Source organism: Peromyscus leucopus, chromosome 11 (assembly GCF_004664715.2).
Source record: "Peromyscus leucopus breed LL Stock chromosome 11, UCI_PerLeu_2.1, whole genome shotgun sequence".
Classification (NCBI taxonomy): Eukaryota; Metazoa; Chordata; class Mammalia; order Rodentia; family Cricetidae; genus Peromyscus; species Peromyscus leucopus.
In genome coordinates this window covers 14186357-14205017 of record NC_051072.1, presented here as the reverse complement: position 1 = coordinate 14205017, position 18661 = coordinate 14186357, and the positions used below count along the sequence as shown (strand labels likewise).

Genomic DNA, 18661 nt, shown 5'->3' with positions numbered 1-18661 from the left:
TTGAGGCTATCAATTTAAAAACATATTTTCTCCTATAAGGAACACTTCCATTTCTCTGTCTTCTCCTGTATCTAATGAGATCCAATTTGGAGCTTCTGGAATCTGATTGTTTGTGCTGTCTGCTCAGCTCAAGATCCTTATTCGAGCTCACTGAGCTTCGAATTGCATTTTCTATTTCAGATACTTTGAGAAATTTAACTTCTAAAGCTAGTTGAAGTAATTATGATTCTGCAAAAAGCTTAGCCAATTACTTCTTAAGAGCTAAGCCTATTCTTGCCCTTAAGTGAAATCAATCTGCGGAATGAGTGCTAGAAATGCCCACCTGCCAACCACATGTAGCCAGGGTCCCATTATGCTGTTCTGGGCATTCAGTGCAATGAGGGTGGAAGAAAAGCACATACAGGGAATTGTTTCACTAAACTTTAAACACTGGTTTGATGGTAAGTGTGTCCCTCACGAAGCCCTGAGCAGGACAGAGGCATGTGTAAATGAACCTCTTCCCAATGTGTTTCCAGGTCCGCCTCTAACAGTTTAATTCCACATTGCACAGCAAAAGTCACATCATGTGACAAGTGCGGTCTGCCTTAGGTAATTATTCAGTGCATTATAGCGTGGCATGATTTTTTTCCCCGTTTTAAAATGCCAGGTGGAAAATGCAAAACTCTAAAATTAATGCCACAATCAGTGACTTCATAATAAACTTGAGATCTTAGAATACACAGGAAGCCAAGGAGTTCCTATAATTACATCTAAAAACTGATCATATTGCATGTATATATGCATATGTCATATATCATACATAATGAGAAAACATTGTTCAATGCATGCAGAGAAGTTACATCTTTTGAAAGCCCCAAGTTTTAAGAGAATAATTCAAGCTTGCCTCTTTTGGGCTGATTGGAAAAGCTTATGCATGCATGGGAATGGCCTTACTTGAGGACATACATCCTGAAAGCCTTTATTGCTCATGCTTCCTTGTATTACTACAGTTTCCCTGAAGGATTCTCAGGGAAATTCAGGTGGTAAATATAAGTCAGCTGCTATTCAGTATAATTCTTCCTTGGAATGCTTTATACTTTTATTTATACATAAGCTGTAGCATCTGCCAGCAAAAAAGATTAGTGTAAGCACTGTTTTCTGAATAGATGACTCCAGGCCTTATTCTTTATAAAGCACATTCATCCCTGTGGATTTAGCTTTTGATTCAAAGAACCTTGAGTTATTCGGAAAGAGGTTGAAGAATCTTCCTATTGTGCTAGAGAAGGATCTCACAAAGCAGTTTCTTACCTATGAAACTTTTTTGGCCCTTTTGACTCCACTTTCATAATTAGGAATTGGAACTTCCAATATAAATTAAGTCCGTTTCAAGAATAATAAAAATGAGTATTTTGCATATGTCTCACTCTATCAGTAGGTAGAAGAGTATAATCTAGAAACGTACCTTTCCATTCTTCTCCATATGAACCAGTAACTAGGGAGGTAAGGGTCCATTCATAGCTGGATATACCTACCTCTAAGTATTAGCCAAATATTAGGAACACTGAAGAATAGCATTTTTTCCTTTTTTTGTTTGTTCTGTTCTGTTTCATTTCTTTTTATCTACTTCTTGCCTATGTACTCATCGGATCCATGTAAATGGAGGGAAACTATTAGCACTGTTCATATCTTTTTATTTTGTATATTTTATTGAGAGGAAAATTAGCACAAAAAGTAACAAAAGGAAATTAAGGTATGTCAATGATCATAACGATGATCTCATGGGAATATTTAACATATCTTGAGGTCTAATCTCAAAATTGATGCTTTGTTAAAAAGTTTCTTATCTAATTTTCCAAAGAACTCCTGTGAGATGGGAAGTTCTACTTGATATTTTTTTATGAACTGAGGAAAAAGAGAGCTGGAGTGCATATACTGACTAAAGTCAAAATATGTGAGTGTTGAACTTGAGAGTCAACACAGCTCACTTGACTCTGAGGCCAAAATTCTCAACTCTACAATGCACTTACAGGTGTATTGTATGCATTAAGAGTTTGAAAACTCCTAAAATAAATTTTTCTAACTGCATGCATGTGAGCTAAAAAGAAATGGGCAAGACTAAAAAGATGGCAAAATTAAGATGATCTTTTCTTTTTGTGAAAAGAAGAGAAGGTAATTATACTTCAAATTATATAGAACCCTGTAGCCTCTCCTTTATAGGCTACTAGGCTTATGATCCACTAGATAAGAAACCAGCTCTTCGTTGTGTAGGCTCATTAATTTATTAAAAATACAGTTATATAGAAAGGGTGGTAAACTCTTTCAAATTGTAATATTTTCATTGAATTTTTTTTGTTTTTGTATTTGTAAAACACAAAGAAAAATATTAGGAAAAAATGATAAGTATCAGTAGAATAAGTAATGGTATTCATAATCATTTTAACCAGATATTTAACAATGGTGCTAAACCTTATTTCTTCATTTCATTTTTAGACTGTCTAATCTTCTCTTAAATTTTTATTATTTTATTAATACACAAAAGCATGAATTTCACATATTAATATTACTGTGTACTCTTTTATATGTGTATGTAGGGCATTTGATAATTTTCTTTATTATGAACTTTTAACATTCTTGATTTTGAAAGTATACTGTTTTCTTATTTCTGTAATATCCTTACTGTGGAATAGCACACTAGAATATACCTGTATCTTAAATTGTATTAATCAATCCTGCTTATCCTTCCTCCATCCCCTACTCTCCAATACTTCTGAAAACCACCATGATTCTTCAATGTTTTGACTCAATATATGACTTCAGTCATGTAGTACCTGTGTATACTTGCTTTACAATTTTCAGCTTCATCCATATTCTCTTAGTGACTAATTTCATTCTGCTTATCATTCTATCATCTGTTGTGTTTATATACCTCATTTTCTCCCCCCCCCATGCCTAATTTGATGGACATATTACATTTCTTGATTCTTGTGAATAGTACTGCCTTAAACATGAAGTACAGACATATTTGAACATGGCTTTTCAGCTTGTGGCTGGCCACATTTGCATGCAAGTTTAACTGTGTTCATATAAACGGTGTTATGAATTCTGAATGACTCTAACTTGAATCCATAATGTAAACCATTCAGCTATCAGGACTGCCTAGAATATACATGGCAGACATAATGGCATTATGAAAAATACAAGGATTATACTAAAGCCAAGATAAATAGACATGTTTTAAAATTTCATTCATCAATAAAAATATTAAAAATTTTATCTTTCTTCCTAACAAATTTGATACTCTTAATTTCACCATGTTTAACAAAACAGACATGGTGAATATGCTGTTTTGTTTAAGGGCTGGTTTAGATAGAATAAATTGATACACAAAGTCACTCTTGGAGCCAGTGTGATGCCTCAGTAGGAAAAGACACTTAGTACCAAGCCTGATGACCATAGTTCAATCTCTGGGTCCCACAGAGTGGGAAGGAAGAACTGGATACCACAGTTATCTTCTCTTTACTACATACCTTGTGGCATTCTTACGAACATAAATATAGACACAAATGTACATAAGGTAAATGAATAAAATTAATTAAAATAATAAAATTCTGTTAATGGTTTCATAAGAGAATATGTCAATGAAATATCTGAAGGATGGTATTTCATTATTTTTTTCTAATAAATGTGTTAAGTCAGTAGGTATGTAGTCCAGTTTCCAATAGATATTAGAAAATGTTTTCATTATAGAAGTATCAAAGTGATGGGTATTAGGAGTTTGTGATCTTGGCCAAGTATTTAATCTATTTGAAAGTGTTTCTCTTTCATTAAAGGGAAAAAACTGTAGTTGGGATGAATTTTATGAGAAGAATCTAAAATAAAAAAATAAAAAGGTGGTTAAAAATTAAGTAACATGGCCATATATAGCAAGGATGTAATAAATAATTATATAATACAATCTCATCATTGGACATTAGGGACACACATAGAATATGAACTCAATTACACTGCATTGTACTTTTAAAAGTAATTCTCAAAATAATAGTAGTACTCTTGTGCCCAATAATAACAGAATTCATGACTACCTAACTAGGCTCTGCAGTAATTTTCTTTATTGCCTTTGTTCATTATATCAGGAAAGTGGATATGATGTTTATTTGTATGTGAGCACTTAATGTCCACAAGATACCTATCTAAATTGAATCCTGCACACAACTCTGTTTTCCTAAACACTGTTTTCCTTTCCTCTTTCTAGACAATCCTAAAGAGACCACTCGAGTGTCTGTTTTTGTGAGGATCTTGGACGTTAATGACAATGCTCCACAATTTGCCGTGTTTTATGACACATTTGTATGCGAAAATGCCAGACCCGGACAGGTGAGCAGCTGTGCAACTCCAGTTCAGGATGCTTTCGGTTGTGTGCAAAATGTGTTTTTGTCAAAATCTTGGAAAAGATGAGACAACCAGAGTTAGGAACACTTCTTTATATTCTCATTAAAAGTTTAGAAAGTGGTTGGTGTTTATAAAGTTGAAAGTATTTTAATAGGTCAGATTTCTCAATTCCTTTCCAAAGTTGTAATGCAAGAAAATAATAATGACATCTTATTCTACAATAATATAATTAAAATAATAAAATAATAAGACATTGTCTCTCCCATAAAATTGAGGTGTGGGAAATAGCTTTAAAATTTAAAACTACAAATCAAGAGCAAAAAAAAACAGAATCTGCTCCATGACATTGGCTCTATATTAGCAACCCTTTAGAGAAATAGAGGATGGTATTAGTACAGTTTTTAATCTCTATCTATCTATCTATCTATCTATCTATCTATCTATTCTTTTTACTTTATTTGTTTATTTATTTATTTATTTTGGTTTTTCAAGGCAGGTTTTCTCTGTGCAACAGTCTTGGTTATCTTGGAACTCACTTTGTAGACCAGGCTGGCCTCAAACTCACAGACATCTGCTTGCCTCTGCCTTCTGAGTGCTTTGATGCATGCATCACCATGTCCGGCATAATACAGTTTTTATGGTCAGAGCTTGCTTCCTGACAGCTCTAGTCAGATGGTCTCTGCTACCCATTCTCAAAAAAGCAACTAAATAGGCATATAAGAGTGAAAGGCAAAAAAACAAAAACAGGGTTTATTCAGCATGGCCAGGTTGGACAGAAAAGCAAATACAAAAGGGCCAATGATGCCCAACTGGTCCATTGTTGAGGTCCTAACATGAGGTTTTGATTAAACAAATTTCACTGAATATGTATAACAAAGAAGTACCAGTCAAGCGTGGCCCTCCACATCATTGACACTATCTTGTTTCAGTTCCAGTTTCTCCTGTGATTTGGTCTGTGTGGTTGTCCAAATTATGTGAATTCATTTGGGGAGACAAGTTTCTCCTGTGACTAGCACCTGGTTTCAACCTTTTCTTCTCCAGCATGAGATGCCTGGGAAATTTCCAATTTCTTGGTGACTTCTCGTTCAGTAGTCTAATAGCATAAGTGTACGACCCAAATATCTCCTTAGAATATCTCCATTGCTACAGAATGGTGACCGTGAGACTGTGGAAATACAGAGACAAGTGCACAGGATCACTGAAACACTCAGTCAGTGTTGGGTTATACGTGACCATGTTTTGAAGTAAGGCAGCCTCATCCATTGTTCTGGATTCCCTGTGTTTTTCCTTGGTGTAGCGACACATAAAATGCTTAATGACTTCATTTTCGTCCTTTGAAACATTCTTCCTACATCAGCTTTGTTTGGAATTATTTAAATCATTTCCTCAGTGGACTCATTTTGTTGTTTGAAAAGCTCCAGCATACATGGCTGAGAGAAATGCTCTTAATTGGCTTGAGTGCTATCTTCACAGAAGGAAGCTGCATATTATAAATAATAATTGGGAATCAAAACTATTTTATTAGAGATAGAGAAGCCATTGAGAAACCATGTCGTGTTTTGACATCATTTAATGCTTTTATAAACATCAATGCCATTGCTATATTTTTATGCAAATTGCATTGTCCAATAACTCCAGTTCTTCTTGTGAATATTCTAATGAGAATTCAATAGCTTGTCTATTGTTTGAAAGGATAAAATTACTGCAATTGGATATTTTTTTTACTTGAAATGTTATGGAAATGTTTATTTCTGAATATTTAAATAACTTAGGTGCTTCTAACTTTTTTAATGAAGTAATGCCTATCCTAAAAATACCATTCCATCCAGTCCTTGGCCTATAGGCCCAGAATGATTTGCTGAAATCTTTTCTGCACATAGTAAATTATCCACTTTGCCACTGCTGTAGGCATTGCCCCCTCCATGATTATTCAATTTGATTTTTAAAGAGATATCTTTCAGACCAGTTGAGGCATAAATACTGATATACTGATGTATTCAAATTATTCAAAATGATGATGCATATTTTCTTCTGCTTCTTCTCTTGTTCACTGTAGCTAACCCACACATGTCTCAAGACTTTCTGGATATTTAAAAATAGTTAATGGTGGAAAATAAAATAATTGCTTTAAAAAGCATTTACCAAATCTTAGCAACCTTAATATGAAGGCTCTGATTAATTTCTCCCTAACTGGCCACTTGTGCACATATATCCAAGTTAACTCTTTTCATTCAGACTAGCTTGTTTTAGTCTGACTGCATGAGACATGTTTTTGTGTAAACAAAGCTTTTATATGTGAAATCACTAGCAGAATCTGTTGGTGTGTGTCAGTATTCCCAGCACTTGGGAGACTGAGACAGTGGCATCAGGAGTTCAAAGTTCCCCCACCTACATAGATAGTGTGCTCAAGGACAGCCTGGGCTGCATGTCGTTTCTCAAAAACCAAAATCATGTAGGAAGTGGGAGGGGATTGGATTCAGAATCAAAAGTCATGGCATCCAAGTAAGACAATGTGGTTATTCACTAAACTTCCTCACTAAGCCCTGGTTGAAATCTGCTTACATGTTAGGTCTCCCCAGATCCTAGAAAAATAGAGTGCTAGGTCTTCTGGGTATACTTGAGCTATTTATTAAGTACCTAAACAGGAGCCCTATAATTTAAGTGTTCTTTAAGTAACACTTAGATCTACAGCATGGGGTATAATCCCACTCATTTGGTGTGTGGACAAATGGGTGAGTCAGAAATAAAACTGCAAGCCACCACATTTTCCTTTACATCCCTTTCCTTGGTCTTGTCAGTTCCTTGGTTTAAGAAAGGGGCATTTCCTTCAGGAAGGATGCAGCTTGCCACTGATATGAAGCTAATTGCCTTCTTGTGCACCTAATTGGGCTACTAATGTCACACACCCTTCAAAAAAAAAAAAAATAAAGGTCTTTCAGAGTAAGGAGAGTTGGCTCTTTTCTTATCCATTTTGAAAACTCATGTGCTCTCCTTCAGTTTGGGGAGTATATTTTCATGTCCAAGGCAGCAAATAGGCATTTACATCTCAAAGAATCTATTTGAAGGAGTCTCCTTTCCAGGGAAAGTGATGTTTATATTTACTTCAGTATCTATGGATGTTATCAAACAAAATTATTTAAAACCGACATCACATGTCAAGAGGCAGCCCAGGCTTTGTCAGACCCAAAGTATGCCATGTACGTTATCCAAAGAGCAGTGTTCAGGTTTATCTCTCACAACCAGGAATGATGTGTTTGACCAGAGCAAAGGAACATTTTTCATCAAGAAATACTTGTCTCCTCACAGAAAAAGTTAAATATTTTCTTTGTGCATCTAAGAATCCACCCAACATCCCACACATGCTTCATTATATTAGGATCATTAAAACAGCCTTGAGGTTGTAGCATGTTCACTGTATGTTTTCCTTCTCATACTTGGGATAAATATTCAAGAGCACTCGGTCTGGGCTTTTGGGTTTTTTGGTTTTTTTTTTGTTTTTTTTTTTTTGTTGTTGTTGTTTTTGTTTCTTTGTTTTCTTTTTATAGCATTAAGATGAAATAAAATAGTGAGTCCTTGGTGAGCCAGAGGAAATCTAATTTTTATTTTGGTCATGAGCTTGTATTCTAGAATGATAGAGATTCAGCTGTGGAAATTTCATTCATTATCCCTTTAATACTAGCATATTGCTTTCTATAACACAATCATTCAGTTAACTTCTAATAATTAATTTATTGGTGCTACACCCTTTAATCAATATATACATTTCATTTGAAGATGTCATGTAAATTTCATAATGTGCTATACACACATAAAATTAAGTGGACATTGGTCCTCAAAAATATATTATTTTATTCTATAACAATGGACTGGAACTTTAACTTGAAATCACAGTTACAAATATTATTTTGAGATCTTATAATTTTTCTTTAAAGGATCATTAGTTCTACTTTTATATTACTAATATATATTTATATATTATATATAAAGTATATATAAATAATATATATAATATTTATATATATTAGTGTCTTTTTGTAGTAACCTTAATCTTAGTGACTAAGAATTTCCATTGGTCTTTATTCTTCTATTATTTCATTATGGCATTTATTTCTTCTTCAATACACTAATGAATCACAAATTTAAAATGAAAAATTTCAAAACATGATTGAAAAAGGAAAGTTAGGCAAGAAGAAACAGATGAATTAATTACTTTTAAGGACCACCTGCCTGTTACCATTATTTGTACATTTTATCTTGAATGTATTCAATTATCTGTTCTATATTTTATTCTATTTTAATTTGTTTCTCTTTATTCTTATTATTCTTATTATAATAAATATTTAGTCATTCATGATTTAATACTGTTTTAAAATAATAACACTTAAATGATTATTCTTGTTCATTATTTCTAGAAAATAATATATTACTTTGTGTGGTTTAATTAAATTTCTTGAATTGCTTTGAAATAAATAATTAGAATTACAATAAGTAGGCTATTTTTACTGTTATTGTTATAACATATTTTGAAGGAAAGTAATTTTATATAATGTGATAATAATTTGCTCGTGGTCCTAATCATTTTACATAATGTTTTAAGCTTAAAATTCCTTGCTAAATCAACAGAAACTCAAGAATTTTTTTACCAAGTATACATACAATGATAAACTAATGTTTTAAAAGTATATTCTTCTAACTAAGCATAAGTTTGAATGGTTATACAAGCATTAACGAATGTAAGCTTTTGATATTTTCCTAAAATTAATTTCTTAAAACATTATGCATGTAAATGGAATATAATCAAGAGCACATCCATCTAGAATGTTCTAGATATACATATCTGTCCCTGATGCCCTGTCACATAATGAAGGTGACAGATGTCTAAAACAAGATATGCTACTACGTTTTCAACTTCAAAAGCAGAAAGTTTCTTTTTTCATTTAATGCATTTGTTTTTTACGTGTGTGTGTGTGTGTGTGTGTGTGTGTGTGTGTGTGTGTGTGTGTTTGCATGCCATATGTGTTTCAGTGCCCACAGAATTAAAAGTGGGTGTCACATCCCTTGGAGCTGAAATTACAGATGTTTGTGAGCTGCAGGTTCTCTGGATGAGCAGCAAGTGCTCTTAATCCATGGCCCATCTCTCTAGCCCCTAGAGAGTGGCTTAAAAATGTCTGTTTTTTTTAAATCAAAGTTGATCCTTAAAAAAGCCATTCCTCTATGGTATGGATACATTCAGTCTGAAACTATATTTGTAAATGAAGTGGATAATCTTTTCTTTTTTTTTTTTTTTTTTTTTTGATTTTTCAAGACAGGGTTTCTCTGTGTAGCTTTGCGCCTTTCCTGGAACTCACTTGGTAGCCCAGGCTGGCCTCGAACTCACAGAGATCCACCTGGCTCTGCCTCCCAAGTGCTGGGATTAAAGGCATGCGCCACCACCGCCCGGCTCTTTTTCTTTTTAATTATAAGAGTTTCTTTGGAAAAACCATTTATTACCTATAAAGTTTCTATTTCTTTTTTTAAAAAAAAATTGTTGTTGTTTTTTGAGACAGTCTTTGTTGTTCTGAAACTCTCTTTATAGACCAGGATGGCCTCCAACACACGGATATCCACCTGCCTCTGCCTCCTGAATGCCACCACACCCAGCTGTAAAATTTCTATTTCATTTTAATATTTTCATAGTTCTTTTGGCAAGGCAAAACCTACCACACAATAAGTTTCTAAACTGGGTGAACTCTTCTAGATCATTGCTTTAACTTACATTAAATAACCCAGTTAATGCAAGTACTTCCCCTCTCTGTTCCCTCTCTCTGCTCCCTGCTCTCTGTTCTGCTCCCGGCCATCGGCTCACCTCTCTCTCTGCCTGCCCCCTTTCCTTTATAATAAAGCTGTCCGAAAAAAAAAAAAAAAAAAAAAAAAAAAAAAAAGGCAAGCACTTCCTAAAATTTGTTTGAAAACCTCAAATAATGAAATAATGTCACATGGCATTTTGAAAGACATTAGGTAAGCTTTCACAAAAGCAATCATTAAAAATTGAGGTTACTGAAATATATGTGCATGAGGATCAAAATCAATTTACTTCTAAAAGTTTTGTGTCTTTTGTTTTTGAGATTATACTCTAATCATGTCTTTCCCCTATCCCTTTCTTCCTTCCGAAATCTTACCTCTACTTGTTCTTTCAAAAGTTCATGGCGTTGGTGGCGCACGCCTTTAATCCCAGCACTCGGGAGGCAGAGCCAGGTGGATCGCTGTGAGTTCGAGGCCAGCCTGGGCTACCAAGTGAGCTCCAGGAAAGGCGCAAAGCTACACAGAGAAACCCTGTCTCGAAAAACCAAAAAAAAAAAAAAAAAAAAAAAAAAAAAAAAGTTCATGGAAGCCAGGCAGTAGTGGCACACACCTTTAATCCCAGCACTCACTCGGGAGGCAGAGGCTGGTGGATGTTTGTGAGTTCCGAGGCCAGGTGGTCTACAGAGCGAGCTCCAGGAAAGGCACAAAGCTACACAGAGAAACCCTGCCTCGAAAAAAACCAAAAAAAAAAGTTCATGGAATCTTTTTACATTAATTGTCACTACTTGCAGCTCTCTCACTCTCTCTCTCTCTCTCTCTCTCTCTCTCTCTCTCTCTGTGTGTGTGTGTGTGTGTGTGTGTGTGTGTGCTTAAGTACAACCTGCTCAGTCTGTGTAATGCTATTTATAGTATGTGTCAAAATGTGATCCCTATTCTACCAGCAGACCTGTGATGATTGTGATGTTCTCTTTCCTGCAGCTGATACAGACCATAAGTGCAGTTGACAAAGATGATCCCTTAGGTGGACAGAAGTTTTTCTTCAGTTTGGCCGCTGTTAATTCTAACTTCACAGTACAGGATAATGAAGGTCATTTTTGAACTCTTTTTCATATCTAATATAATGTCATTGGGAATTTACCCCCAATGTAATTATTGCAATATAACAATTCATTTATTTATGCTTCATATCAACTTAATGATGTAAGCATAAAAGCCTGTTCATCTCCATTTGTAGTAATGTATTACTATAATATCCTGTTTGAGTTTATATACTCTCTTAAATTTAAAATAGTAAAATACGTTATAAAACTGTGGGTGTTCAGAGAAAGACTAAATGTTGAAATGATTAGAATGGCTGCGAATAATTAGTTGATATTATAAACATGATAAAACGTGAATGGCTGTAGGAAAGAAAGGTTCTATGCTTTTATTACACAAACTTTGTTGGGACATCATGGTAGCAGAAATACTAGAGGCAGCTAGGCGTAAAGGAAATAGTGGGGAAGGAGAAAAAGCCATGAAATCTTCCAAAAGCATCTGCATATTCCTTGTTATAGTGACAAGCATGCTATTGTCCTTTGTAAAATACAAATAGTATCTCTCTGAAGTTATTTTTGTTCCCATAAAAGGCAGAAAGTATTTTACATAAACATTGTGAAAATGACTATTATTAAAATGTTGATAAATATGCATCATGAGAACTGTTCTACTGTAGAGTATACGCATGCCCACACAGACACATGAGTGTGTGTATATGTGTGTTATTAGGACTCATCTATATTTTATATATATCATACCTTAGCTCATGTTGGTAGAAGATATATTTGCTTTACCATGTCTGCAGATGTATTTCAAGTAAATCTTGTAACCACACTAGCAAATATACAGTACTATCTTCACAGTGTCTGAGAAGTGTTAGCAAGGCCAAGTGGCTGTATTTCCTCAAGGTGGTTTTCATGTGTCATTAAAAAAAAAGCTTAAGACATTTGACCATTTTACATCACACTAGCTACTCACCAAGAGATTGCATCCAGTAGAATGTTCACATAAATGAGACAAAGAAAAGTTATCCATTTGAGACATGTGCTTTCACTAAATTTTAAGATTTGAAATGTCCTTGTTTTCTGTCACTGTAGACACATAAGAGTAATTGGATTAGAAAAGAGTAACATAGACTTGGCAGTCGATATACAGAATGTTGAGCTGAGTCGGAATTTCAGATGAACAACATCCAGTATAATTTCAATTTGCTGAACCTAGCAACCTGAACATAGACTTCAGATTACAGCTGTCTGAATTGAATCCTCAGTACTAAATTGACAATATCTGTTTCTGGGTTTACTTAATTTTGATTCTTTTGCTCTGAAGCTGAGCACTAGATGTTAAAAACTGAGGTAGATTAGGATTGGTACTATCATAGCACTACTTTCAAAGGTCCCGAAGAAACCACTTAAGACTCACCTTAGTTAATCTTTGACATAGGTTGTGATTTTGTTTTACTAGAAATAATTCTTGAACCTATATAAATTACTCAAAGCAAGGAACAAACATATACAAATACCAACCTGAAGAGCTCATTGACTTGCATTCCATTTAATTTGGTGGAATATTTGGTCTAATTTATATATGCCATTGTTTTCTGTTTTGGGGTGAAAGTTTAAAGGAACTGCAATTATACAGAAAGTAACTAAAGGATATGCTTTTTGTGAATGTTTCCTCATGTTTATTCACATGTTCATCTTAAATATCTTATTTAATGATACCAATCCTTTTGAAATTAATTTATTTCTGTGGTAAGTTAAATACATATATCATAATTTTTTATATCTAATTCTTCCATAAAATTTAAAGCATAAGAGGTATTTTAAAATAAAAATTCATTTTGGTACTTACATGTGGCAAAAGTATTACAAAATTAAGATTTAAAATTCACAAAAAGACACCTAGACAAGAAGATTCTCAAAATGCCCACGTCCGCACTTTTTATCTTAGATATTAAAGCTTGAGAGGTACCTTTTTCAGATTTGCTCCTATGTTTCTATTATTTCAAACTTCCGCTTTCCTGACGTAGTTAACATTTCCCTGATAATGTAGAGAGCACTTGTTTTAGATTCAGCCACTGAACCAGGAAGCAAGCGCCACTTTCTTCCTCTGTCCCGTTTGTTTCACTTACAACTGATTGATCGGCGTTTCTCTATTGGCCTTGCAGATAGCCTTTGAGAATCGAGACTAAATCCATCTGACGGAAAAAAAAAAAAAAAAAGAAAGAAAGAAAGAAAGAAAGAAACTAACTTACTCAAAGAAAGTAACATACGCAGTGTTTTCTAAAAGCTGCTGATTTGAGACCAGAAGCAATGACATGTACCTTCATTCACAACTCACATTGAGGAGAATTGGGTTACTTATCAGATCAGGGAAAACTTCACTAGCAGAGTAGGAGGCCAATGCATGGTGAACTTCGTTAAAATTCTACATTTTTTGAAATGTGATTTGGCACTCCCCAACAGTGATGGCAAGTTGCTCATTAATCATATATGTGATATATTTGTTTATATATATATGTATATTCATTTATATATAATATTTCTTAGGGTTTTGTTTTAATGGATGGAAGCAGTGTTCAGAAATATTCAATATTTTCTAACCTTTGATTATAAATCTGAATCTTTTTTATTTGAAATATTCATTTATTTAAAAGAATAAGATCAATATCCAATGAAGTTGCAGTAATATAGCCAGTCATCTATCTGCTCCACATCAACCATAAATCTAAAAGTCATCAAATATATTCCAAGTGCCACTTTACTATGTAAAGCAAGAATATTTAAAAAAAAGAATATTCTATACAGAGCTCTCCATACATTCTGGCCTAGACACTGCTTTACATGGAAGTTCTACACATGAACATAAATCTGAATCTTAATGCATCTTGATAATTTTATGTGCTTACACTGAGCTGTATTTTCTTTATAATTATTGCAACATATTTTGTCATGTGAAAGTACACATTCAGACATGTGTAAATTTAAACAAAAGGATTATTTTTCTTGATTAAAAACTTATTTTTTTAGCCTCTAGAATATTTATCATCTGTACAAACATCAAAAATGAATTTATATGTTTACCATTATGGGACAATCACTTGAAACCTAATCATCTATGCAGTCTGGGCATAGAGCTGCAATCTGTAATCTCAGTACTTGAGAGTGTGAGCAGGGGAGCTGATCTTAGTCAAGTACAGCCAGGGCTACAAAGCAAGATCCTTTCTCAAAATAAATGAAAAACTAAAGAGTAATACATAGCACTAGGTTCTCCATAGTATCTAGTATATCTTGCCTAGTTTGGATTGTGTTGTGCATATTGAATACAAAAAAATCCCAATTGATATAAACTGATGATGATTTCTTATTTAAAACCATGGTTCACATTAAAACACATCGACTGCTCCAAACTGTATGTAATGATTTATCATTGGTTTTAGATAACACTGCCAGAATTTTAACCAGAAAGAACGGCTTCAACCGACATGAAATAAGCACCTATCTCTTGCCTGTGGTGATATCTGATAATGACTACCCAATTCAGAGCAGCACCGGTACCCTGACCATCCGAGTGTGTGCCTGCGACAGCCAGGGCAACATGCAGTCCTGCAGTGCCGAAGCCCTGCTCCTCCCTGCCGGCCTCAGCACTGGCGCTTTGATAGCCATTCTCCTCTGCATCATCATTCTGCTGGGTAAGAAGTGTTAGAGAACAGTGTTAGTGAATGGGAAAGGTTAGCATCAAAACATACCACCCCTCAAGTTTAAAGATTCCTGCAAATTAACTGGGAAAATCTGTTAACCAAGAAACATTTTATCCAATCAGAATACATAATGCTTAAAGGAGTCTTTACAGTAACAGAAGTAGTGGGACTCTATCTGTGGGAATTAGATTCAAATATTCCTAAAAATATACATCAAAAATGTCTTTCATGACAGTATACTAAATGAAATAAAAGCAATAATAGTAACACAAGCCCCCATCCCTAACCTGGTGGCTATCTCTGCTTGATAATTGCTGACAAAGGAAAAATTATTTTCTCCAACAGAGTCTCCCCAGGGATAAAAACCATCACACTTAAGAACAGGCCCCCAGCCTATGAATAGATGGCCAATACAAAAGGGGCTCAATGGGATTTTTAAAGTTTGAGGGGATTTTTTTTTTTTTTTTTGTCTCAATGCTTTGTCAGAGTGCTTTTTTCTTTTTACCTTATAGGTCTTTTACTTATTATATTATGGTCTCTAATTTTTTGATGGGATCCCTATATGTGCAAATTTGTGTGTCTTTTGTAAACTAAGGAAGAGCAAAATGAGCTTTTCTCAAAAGCCCAAATTATAAACATAAGAAAAACAACCAGAGCATTTAATGTTAATAAATATAAATAACAGAAAACAAAGTACATTTCGAGTAATAGTGATTCCTACCTGCTTTAAATACATTTTCTAAATAGAGATATTTAAGGAACTAAGGTTTTTCCTTATATTTTCCACTTGAATGAATTCACATTTTTCTCCAAATATCTTAAATGATCAATAACAAAATGTCTAAGGAGAGTAAACAGAAAACTGCAACTCCACCAGTGGCATTCACAATAACTTTCTCCTACAGGTGCGTGACTACCATTTTTGTGATGTGTCTCTTGTTGTACATATTTGCTTGTGTGAGATGAGTTTCTGTGAAGATTGCAATTGTGTTTTGGAGTTAATTCAGTGTGCTATGAGTTTACTCTTGGATCTGAATTCATCTGATTTAACAATTTTGTAGGAAGTTTTCTTACAAGGCATGGATAAATTTCCAAGGGAAATATCATAAGCAAAATTTTATGTTTTCTAAACAATGGAGTCACCTTTTCCCCAATCATGAACACCTTTTGGTAAAGTTAGCAAAACGCTGTGTAAATCCATCAGCAAAGCTGTGGAACTAAAATTATTAGTCTCAATTTTGTGATAAACATCACTTCCTCTAATTGTGTAAGGAAGTGATAGAATGTGTGGGCCTATCATATCCTTTTAGTAAAGTGGAATTCAATTTGACTAATTTTTTATGTCAGTTCTTTGGGGCCGGTGTTTGACCCTAGAGCCTTGAGCAGTCTCTACCACTGAGCTAACTGAAAGATGATTCCTTCATATAAGTTTAATATTTAATGCAAAAAATAATATTTTCCATACTATCAGGAATATACTTTATTTCTCCGAAAAATAAATAACAAGTAGTCACTATAGTTAAGGAATAATCTACATTGTTGGAAAAATGAATCAGAAACACCATACTATGTAGATGAACGTTCTTGTTAAATAAGAAACACAGAGCCAATGCAGAGATGAAAGCCCAAGAGGTCAGAGCTAAAAACCTTACCCTTCACCGCTGCTGTTGTCCTCTTCAGCAAGAGAGCTACTTCCCATCTGTCTTTATATAGACTTTCTGTTCTGCCTTCTCATTGGTTGTAAACCCAACCACATGACCACCTCATCACTGCCTGTCTGTACAGACCTCCAAGTCTTCTATGGTTGGTATTTAGATTAAAGGTGTGTGTCTCCATGCTGGCTGTATCCTTGAACACACAGAGATCTGCCTAGCTCTGCCTCCCAAGAGCTGGAATTAAAGGCGTGCACCACCACCGCCCAGTTTCTGCTATGGCTTGTTATTAGCTCTGACCCCCAGGCAACTTTATTTATTAACATACGAATAAAATCACATTTCAGTACAATTAAAATATCACCATAATACTAACCATCCCAGCTAAACCCTTCTCAGCCTCTGAACGAAAACGTCCAAAAATCATCCCAAATTCTGGCTTCCTGTGCAAGATATAAACACCTTCCCACAGTGTAGTGCTTGAGTTCTGGATTGGTAGTTTTGGGGATGAAGTTCTAACGCATCTTCTTGTCTTTGTTCAAGTTATAGTAGTCCTCTTTGCAGCTCTGAAAAGGCAACGCAAGACCGAGCCTCTGATCTTATCCAAGGAAGATATCAGAGACAACATTGTGAGCTATAACGATGAAGGTGGTGGAGAGGAGGACACCCAGGCCTTTGATATCGGCACCCTGAGGAATCCTGCAGCTATTGAGGAGAAAAAGCTCCGGCGAGATATAATGCCTGAAACGTTGTTTATACCACGGAGGACTCCTACAGCCCCGGATAACACGGACGTCCGGGATTTCATTAACGAGCGGCTCAAAGAGCATGACCTGGACCCCACCGCACCTCCCTACGACTCACTGGCTACCTATGCCTATGAAGGAAACGACTCCATCGCTGAATCTCTGAGCTCATTAGAATCAGGTACCACTGAGGGAGACCAAAACTACGATTACCTCCGAGAATGGGGTCCTCGGTTTAATAAACTAGCAGAAATGTATGGCGGTGGAGAGAGCGACAAAGACGCTTAGCCTGGCATCAGAGTTCTGCTCCAGGAGAAAAAGTAACTTTGCGGATCTTGTCTCCACTTCACAATATTTGATATTCAGGAGAATTTTTTCCTGCCACTCAGCACAAGTTTTCCACTTATTTCTTAATTTGTTCATTAATTATATTAATTCTTTCCTGTAGGATGTCTCATGGAATATATACAACATTTTATTTAATCACTTCCAAGAGCCAAAGCTATGGAAATTCAATGTTGTCCATCATAGTAAATAAAAGAAACCTGATCAGGATAGTCCTCCCTTAAGCAACCTCATGAACAAGCCGCTTCTGTTAGATACACGTCTTGCCCTTGCAAATGAAGCTTTGAAAAGGCAAAGAAAACATTTAAGATATATCCTGTTCTGTACATTAAGTTAAAAAAAATAATGTACATGTGGTGTTGTAGGTGTGATATGCAGCCTGGTATATAAGCCTTTGTGCAATTTCATTTCATCAAATTCTATCTGCTAATGTTTTATATTTATATTTTTGTATTTATTTTTAAAAAAATAAACCAGTTTTTACAACTACTTTGTCTCTAGCTTTTCTTTTCCTTAGGAGCATATTCTTTCTCCATAAATTAAATATCTTGTTACCAAATCAAATTAAATACACGAGAAGAGAAAATCGCTTTATAAGCAATGTTGAAAGCCTTGACCAAACAGATATCACAGGTAAGCACTGCTCTTCTGCAATAAATCATTACACTGTGATATGTGCAAAACTTTCATACTAAAAGCATCCATCAATTATAAACCACTTACAATTTATCATTTGAAAAATTTACAAAAAATGGTGCTCTAACCCCTAAAGTCGCAGAGTCAATCACACTTAAATTATTGCCATTCCTGGCTCTTGTGCTAAATACACTGGTGGTCCAGAGTTTTCCTGTCACCCATATTTACTAAAATAGCATCTGGAAGAATAAAACATCTTCTCGTTTTTTTGAATGACATTTGTGCTATTGAGGTTTATAGACAATACGAGTTCAGACAGTTCTCAGGCTGGAATAATCATTGAATGGAATTATATTTACCTCCCATGGTGACTTTGAAAATGCCTAGTACTG

At 34.8% G+C, this 18661-nt stretch overlaps 1 protein-coding gene across 1 annotated transcript in view; it reads left to right on the top strand.

The window, feature by feature from the left end:
- The window catches only part of LOC114697804 (cadherin-10), a 59012-nt gene extending 40890 nt beyond the window's left edge, over positions 1-18122 (top strand). Inside the window, exons 9-12 of the mRNA XM_028876153.2 lie at positions 4232-4353; positions 11128-11236; positions 14630-14881; positions 17086-18122. Of these exons, the coding sequence (XP_028731986.1) occupies positions 4232-4353; positions 11128-11236; positions 14630-14881; positions 17086-17576 (974 nt within the window). The 3' untranslated portion in view covers positions 17577-18122. The remainder of the gene's footprint in view (positions 1-4231; positions 4354-11127; positions 11237-14629; positions 14882-17085) is intronic.
- Positions 18123-18661: the final 539 nt, after the last annotated feature.